Source organism: Ailuropoda melanoleuca, chromosome 15 (genome assembly GCF_002007445.2).
Source record: "Ailuropoda melanoleuca isolate Jingjing chromosome 15, ASM200744v2, whole genome shotgun sequence".
In the NCBI taxonomy this organism is placed as follows: Eukaryota; Metazoa; Chordata; class Mammalia; order Carnivora; family Ursidae; genus Ailuropoda; species Ailuropoda melanoleuca.
The window spans coordinates 84,913,254-84,920,700 of record NC_048232.1 but is presented as its reverse complement, the minus strand read 5'-3'; the positions used below and the strand labels follow the sequence as shown (position 1 = coordinate 84,920,700).

Sequence of the window (7,447 nt, the reverse complement as noted above, 5' to 3'; positions counted from 1 at the left end):
TATAAGATCGGAGACAAGACAAAGAGGTCGGCTTTTACCACTTCTGTTTAACATTGAACTGGACGCTCCAGCCAGGGGGATTTGGGTAGGGGAGGAGTGGGGGAGTTGCAGAGAAAAGCGTGCTGTTTGTGGAATGGAAGAAAGGAAGGTTAAGTTCCCTCCACGCCGACACTTACTAACACATTTACGTGCAGACTTTCTTCAGAGCAAACAAAGGTGGTGCCCTGAAGGTACCAGGGCCAGAAGAGGGGCCTTTTCAACTCAACCAGAACCGAGAGGGCGGGTCGCACGCGGCGCCGTCGTCATGGAAACGCGCACGCTCCCAGCGCCGGACTGCAACTCCCAGCGGCCCCCACCGCTTCCGGCTGGCAAGATGGTGGCGCGCAGGGGGAAGCGTGGGGCGCGGGACTCAGAGCCGGGGATTCCGAGCCCGCCGGGTTACTCAGGTGAGGGGCCGCGGGTCGGGGCGGCCAGGTCCCCGCGGGAGGCGGCTCGGGCGTCGGCGGTGGCTCGGGGACCCCCGCGCGGTTGGGTGTGAGGCCCGGTGGCTGCGAGGCCCCCAAGACCGACCTTGAGCCCTGCTCGTGTCTGGCGGCGCTCTCCCGGGACGAGCCCATTTTGGCCACTGCTTCCGTTGGGTAAACCCATCTCTCGCCACACGTTTCCCCTGGGCGAGTGAGCCCACCCGCTTCTTATCAGCTCTACGCTCGTAGTCTGGCTCCTATCAGTCCTCACCCGGTTGCGCCCTCCTACCTGGTTCTCCTGCTTTTGTTCTTGCCCCTGCCTTCTGTTCGCCCAGGTGCCAGCCAGCATGTGCTTTCTAAAGTCAGATTTAAATCAGATTTTGCCTCCCATGCCTCCCTGTATACCCCCTACCCACTGAACTCCTTCCAGTGGTTTTACAAGTTAGCACCTAAACAAAATCCAAACCTAGTGACTTGTGTGGCCCCACATGTTCTGGCTCAGCCGACTTCTGAAGCAATAAGCTCTTCACATCCTCGGGGTTTTTGCCCTGGATGTGCCGTCTTCTTCACACAGCTGTGCCTTGTGACTTTAATATTAGTTCCCCAGGCCGGTCCGATGCCTGTCTAAAGGCCTCTGCCGCCCAACCACCCTGCACTGTTTTCCCCTTTCTATCATATTTGATAGGATCTTATTATGTGCTTCTTTGTTCATTGCCTTCTCCTACTCTGGTGCAAGCTTCCTGAGCACAGGTGCTGCAGCTGTATCCCCACTGTGCTCTGAAGAAGGCCATGAGAAAAACAGAAAACAGCCCCTAGCATTATGGGAATAGCAGCCGTTATCCAAGTGATGACACAGATAGAGACTTAGAGACAGGGAAGGACGTTGTTAAGGCACAGAGCAGGTGGATCTAACTTGGCATGTAAGGCTCTCTGAGGAAGTAAAGTTAAACCTGAAGAATGGGTGGAGGGAAGAAGGTTGACGTTCAGGTAAAGGAAACATATGAGCCTGGGTGAGACCTGGGCTTACTGGAGGGATAGAGAGAAGGCAGAGTGGCAGGCCTGCACAGTGGTGGAGGGAAGACTCGGCAAAAAGATGTGAAAGGTGGTTAGGGTCTGGAAAGGCCTACACCTGATGTCAGGATGTTGGTGTTGACCCCAGGAGCAGCAGGGTTTGGACTCCCCTCTCCTTTTTCTCCCCACCTGTAATAATTGCCCGTTTACATTCTCTCCCCCTCCTGCTTGGGCGCCCCTCCTGGGCAGGTTCTCTGTTCACTCTCGCAGCCTGCACAGTATCCTGCACAGGCCTTGCCTAGGGGAAGGGCTCAGTGATGGAATGGACAGATGGTACTAGAAAGGGACAGCCTGAGCTTGATTTTCACGCCATCCCTCCCTGCCCCCGTTTCCTATCCAGCCATCCCAATCAAGTTCTCGGAAAAGCAGCAGGCTTCTCACTACCTCTATGTGAGAGAGCACAGAGTTCGAGAAGGTACCAAGTCTTCCTGGCCTCAGAAGCGGACCCTTTTTGTCCTCAATGTGCCCCCATACTGCACAGAGGTGAGCCGATGTCTGGGAGGGAACCTCTAGGGCTGGCCAGGAGCTCCAGGCCAGGTTGGGTTCCCACTGGCCTCCAGCGGGTCCTCATTGGTGAGATGGAAACATCTAACTGAGGCCCCAAGGGAGGGCATCTAGAGGGCTGCTGCTTCTGTCTCTTGTGACAGGAAATGGCTTTTTAATATATTTTTTAAGTAATCTCTACACCCAACATGGGGCTCGAACTTACAACCCCAAGATCAAGAGTCACATGCTGTATCGATGGAACCAGCCAGGGGCTCCGGAAATGTATTTTTAAAGATTTATTTATTTTGGAGAGAGAGAGAAAGAGCACGAGTGTGTGCAAGGTGGGGGGGGGGGGCAGAGGGAGCAGGGGAATCTCAGGCAGCCTCCATGCCCACCACAGAGCCGGACGCAGGGTTTGATTCCAGACCCTGAGATCGCAACGTGAGCTGAAACCAAGTCAGTTGCTTAACCAATTAAGCCACCCAGGAGCCCTGGAAATGTCTTTTTAAAGCTGTGTTTTAAAGAGTTTAGTTCTAAGAAGCCCAAAGCTTTTTATTATTTCCCAGAATTCTTTGAATTACATGTTGGTTTTTTTTCCCTGATTATAAAAGTGATACATTTCCATAAGAAAAAAATAGAAAATAAGATTATCCTCTAAGTCTATTCAGACATTAACTTTCTTTCACAATAATGGTTAAGTTTTGCATTACATAAATTTACAGAAGAGGAACTGAGGGTGTTGGTGGATTTTAGAGGAATTGTTTTTCAAAAAAGAAATATTAATTTTTAAAGATTTATTTTAGAGAGAGTGAGCTGGGGGGGCGGGGGGGGCAGAGGGAGAGAGAATCCTCAAGAGAGGTATTAACTTCTCCAAGAGTCTTCCACAGTTAGGGAAAGCAGCAGAGGAGAGGGTGTTCTGTTTTATGTTTCCTGGGGCGTAGCGTGGGTACAGAGAAGGGCCTGGGCCCTAGTGCACAGCGCCCTACATTTCACAAACTGGACACGCCCACGTACTCAGCACCCAGAAGCAGAACAGGACCTGCACCCAAGAAATCCCCTCGCAGCCCTCCGCTCACGACGATCACCGCCAGCCTGAGCCCAACAGCACACAGTTAACTCCAGTTTTAAGTAGCTGCTGCAGGGAGGAAAACTTAGTTGGTGCCTCAGAAAATCAGAAAATCCTGAATAACCCCAGTAATGTCCCCGCCTCTTCTCATAATAGAAGCTAACCCTCCTTTGGGGATCATTCACCCAGAAAAGGGGCAGGGAAGGACGGCTGGCCTTTCCAAGTGAGAAATCCCTTTCAGGGACAAACCAAACATCTTGGGCACGTGTTTCCAGCAGCATCCTTTCNTTTCAGGGACAAACCAAACATCTTGGGCACGTGTTTCCAGCAGCATCCTTTCATAAAGCCGAAGAATTTATACCTGAATTCTGTGTCACGCTGTGTCTGCTCCCTCCCACGTCCCGTGGCCAGTGGAGGTGTGGAGTTTTTTTTTACTCACCATTTTGAACGTGAAAATTCACAAGGTTGTCAGCTTGGGCTGTGGGAGGGCAGGACAGTGACCATGCGGAGGAAGGTGTGGCTGGCTCAGGGCCTGGGGGCGTGCCCCCCACTTGGGTGGACATGGACTCCTAGACTTTCGGGGGCTGTGGTCCCCTGGCAGTGCTACCCTGGGTGGAGGGAGGCTCCCTGAGGCCCCGCAGCCCCTCACGCTGTGCTTTCCCCCGGGGCTGTGGCAGGAGTGCCTGTCCCGCCTCTTCTCCCCCTGCGGCTCCATCCAGTCCGTGGAGTTACAGGAGAAGCCAGACCTTGGTGACAGCCCAAAGGAGCCAAAGTCGAAGTATTTTCACCCCACGCCTGTTCCGGTAAGCCTCCGAGTGCTGCAGTCTGCTCGCCTGGGGGCGCGGTGTGCAGCCAGGGCGGTGTCCCCGGTGTGTGCCAGGTGGCGCCACTAGGCCAGTCCTTGCCACGTGGGGCTGAGGATGCCTGCTAGCAAGGAGCGCCTCTGCTCCTTCCCCTGGATTTGCCATGTCCTTCAGCTTCTTGTCCAGCTCTTTCCATCGTCTTGGGTGAGAGCTCAGAGACCATCTTGCTCGCCACCCTGAAGGGCCTCCCTGAGCTCCCCTCCTGCTCCCCAACCGAAGTCCCTTCTTCCTTAGGCTCCACGGCCTGGTTTCGGCTCCCCGACCCGAGCCCACACCTCCTGGCATAGCACAGTCTGAACTGGTGTGCGCTCTGTCCGCTCACGGTACGTGACGAGCTTGCTTGTCACTGTGTCCCTCCCATAACTGGAAGGGAGGTCCCCAGTGTCTCACCTCACCTGGGTCACTTCTAGCAGAAGTTGGAAAACTGGGGCGCCTGGGTGGCACAGTGGTTGAGCGTCTGCCTTCGGCTCAGGGCGTGATCCCGGCGTTGTGGGATCAAGCCCCACATCAGGCTCCTCTGCTATGAGCCTGCTTCTTCCTCTCCCACTCCCCCTGCTTGTGTTCTTTCTCTCACTGGCTGTCTCTATCTCTGTTGAATAAATAAATAAAATCTTAAAAAAAAAAAAAAAGAAGTTGGAAAACTAAGAATGTGGCTGTCCCTCCCCAGGATTATAGAGAACTTCCTGGTTATCTTCATGNAAAAAAAAAAAAAGAAAGAAGTTGGAAAACTAAGAATGTGGCTGTCCCTCCCCAGGATTATAGAGAACTTCCTGGTTATCTTCATGGTTCAGGAACAGCCTAGCACGTGGCCCCTGGTCCAGCGACAAATCGGGCTGAGGGCAGCTGGGAGCTCTGGTGCCAGGAACCGGGTGGCTGGGAGGATGGGAGGGGTGCTGGCATTCTGACATCTCTCCCCCCAGGGCTTCCAGGTAGCCTACGTGGTGTTCCAGAAGCCAGGTGGGGTGTCTGCTGCCTTAGTCCTGAAGGGCCCTTTACTGGTCTCAACAGAGAGTCACCCTGTGAAGAGTGGCATTTGCAGTGAGTACCGCAGCAGCGCGGGGCCCTNGGCAGCGCGGGGCCCTCCTCCCTGGGCTCTGGGTGGGTGGCCGGAGCACTGGACAGTGCCTGCTGTGGCCCCTCACCCCGAGAGCGGCAATCCGGGCGGGCGGAGGGGCGGGCCCAGCTTGCCATCACTAGAACCTTCCTTGCGCCAAAAGTCTCCATCCCATGTGAGAAGATCAGGATTGGCTGGGCAGGTGGGGCCCTGAGTACTGGGCCTGAGGAAGCCCCGTTTCCCTTCCCCCTTCCTCCCTCAGAGTGGATCAGCAACTACGCAGACTCCGTGCCAGACCCTGAGGCCTTGCGGGTCGAAGTGGACACGTTCATGGAGGCGTACGACAAGAGGATAGCTGAGGTGGGGCCTCCACGGGGAGTGTGGTGTCATGGGTGTTGTGGTGGCGCTCCAGAGGGGGATGGGCGGTGGCACCCTGTCCTGGTCTCTGTGTAGAGTTCAGGCTCCCTTTTTCCCTGCTGAGTCCCGTGTCACCTAGCTCGGTGATGTCTAGCCTCTAAGTGGTCTGTGGGAAACAGTCTGAGGGAGGAGGAGGCAGTTGGCACCTCTGTGCCCCCCGCCCCCCACACTCAGCTGCTGGAACGGGGAGGGCGCAGCAGGTGGCGGTGGGTGCCCCGGGAGGTTCTGGGTGCCAGACCATCACAGCGTCGGTTCCTTGCAGGAGGAGGCTCAGGCTGAGGAGGAGGAAGGGGTTCCGGACGAGGAGGGCTGGGTGAAGGTGACCCGCCGGGGCCGGCGGCCCGTGCTGCCGCGGACAGAGGCCGCTAGTCTGCGGGTGCTGGAGAAAGAAAGACGGAAGCGCGCCCGCAAGGAGCTGCTCAACTTCTACGCCTGGCAGCACCGAGAGACCAAGATGGAACGTAAGGGAGCGCCCCAGACCCCTGTGCTTCAGCCCCACTTCCCTTGGGGCTCAGGCCCTGCGGACAAGGCCCGTGGCCGCTGCTGCCAGCCCTGGCCAGCACACCGGGCTCCCACGGCGGCTCTGGGACCTGGGTGTGGTGTGGGGGTGTCCTTGGGCACGGACTTCCCACCAGGCTCTGCAGCATCCCGTGATGGTCCCCCTGTTGCTCCCCAGCGGCAGCTGTGGGGGCCCCTCGGTGGCTTAGAGGCTTCCGAACCTAGGGGAAGGGACTGCCTCCAGAGCCCTGAGCAGCTGGTGCCGGAACCCGTCAGCCTCCCTCGGGGCCAGGTTGCAGAGGGCGCGCTCAGGTGCTCGCCATAGGGACGGCGAGAGGCCTGCCGCTGGGTGGGCGTGTGCGCGTGGGAAGTGGGGCGAGCGCCCGATTGCCCGTGGCCCACTCATGGTCGTGATGATGCCGAGCTTGTGTCGCAGCCCCTATTCCCTGTTTGCAGGTGGCTCCCCGCGGGCCTGGGGGGAGAGGGTGCTGGCCTTGACCTGGGGGGGGGGACAGGCTCTGCAGCGGGGGGCGACCTGCCACCCAGGCACATCTCCCTCTTGCTTCCCTTGCTGCTCCTCCCCACTCTGGCGTCCTTCCTTTGGCACCTTCACTCCTGCTCTTCTCTCTAGAATCACTGACAACAGGCCTCCATTAGCTCTCCCTCAGGACTCNACTGACAACAGGCCTCCATTAGCTCTCCCTCAGGACTCCCGCCCTCCGTATTCCTCTGACCTGGTCACACCAGAGCCACCATCCAAATTCTGTGGCATGCTGCGGGTGGGGTCCCTCTGCTTCCTGACATTCTCCCCAGTCTGGCTGCGACAGTGGGGCGGGGCCGGAAAAGGTGCCCCTGGGGGGGGCTCCCCACACCCCAGAGCCGCCTGCCTTCACCTTGGGTATGTGGGGTGGGGGTGGTAAGGGAACAGGTGCCCTGCTTACTCTGTTGTCGCCCTTCTGCTTAGTTTTCTCTGAAAGCTCGGGCGTCCCGGTGCCCTGGCTTGAGCTCCCATGCTCCGGGCCTGCAGGCTCATCTGTCCGTGCGGCACCCAGGCCATATCAGCAGAGGCCAGCAGGGCAGGGGCCACAGTCCCCAGAGGGTACACTGACTAATGTGGCTATTTCCCCTTGCCCGTCCCCCCGCCCAGATCTAGCCCAGCTGCGCAAGAAGTTCGAGGAAGACAAGCAGCGGATTGAACTGATGCGGGCACAGCGCAAGTTCCGACCCTACTGAGCCAGGCTGGCCCCGGGGCCCCGTGGAGGGGGGCAGGGAACGGTTTCGATGCGCGGCCAGGGAGGACGTGAAGGCCTGGAACACTCATCCCAGACTGTCCCGGCCAAGGGGCTGCCACATCAAACCGCCCCCCTGCCCCGATCTGAGCCCACACGGGTGAGGGGTAAGGACAGTGCCCTCCCTTGGTTCTGGTGCGCAGCGGTGCTGGGGCTGGTGCTGGGGCGGCCTGCACAGGGTGAGGGCGTGGCCTGCAGGGAGCCACTGGCCCAGGCCACGGTTGCTTCCTTCTCCTGGT

The 7,447-nt window shown here is 57.9% G+C and overlaps 1 protein-coding gene across 2 annotated transcripts; it reads left to right on the top strand.

Annotated features, from left to right (window-relative positions):
- The first annotated feature begins 288 nt into the window (after positions 1–288).
- Positions 289–7,441, top strand: RRP7A (ribosomal RNA processing 7 homolog A). Of its 2 annotated transcripts, XM_002926681.4 has the most exons (7): positions 289–446; positions 1,876–2,018; positions 3,765–3,890; positions 4,871–4,988; positions 5,267–5,364; positions 5,684–5,882; positions 7,067–7,441. In XM_002926681.4, the coding sequence occupies exons 1-7, from the start codon at positions 305–307 to the stop codon at positions 7,150–7,152; spliced, it is 912 nt and encodes a 303-aa protein (XP_002926727.2). In that variant the 5' UTR covers positions 289–304; the 3' UTR covers positions 7,153–7,441. The 2 variants fall into 2 exon arrangements, with proteins under 2 accessions (XP_002926727.2, XP_019662997.2); XM_019807438.2 differs by lacking the exon at positions 3,765–3,890.
- The last annotated feature ends 6 nt before the right edge of the window (positions 7,442–7,447 follow it).

What these genes read in the sequence shown, in the direction of transcription:
- RRP7A (XM_002926681.4), top strand. Translation starts at nt 305, where the DNA reads ATGGAAACGCGCACGCTCCCAGCGCCGGACTGCAACTCCCAGCGGCCC. An exon ending in GAGCCCGCCGGGTTACTCAG is followed by an intron (nt 447 to 1,875) that starts GTGAGGGGCCGC and finishes TTTCCTATCCAG; the next exon opens with CCATCCCAATCAAGTTCTCG. An exon ending in TGCCCCCATACTGCACAGAG is followed by an intron (nt 2,019 to 3,764) that starts GTGAGCCGATGT and finishes GGGCTGTGGCAG; the next exon opens with GAGTGCCTGTCCCGCCTCTT.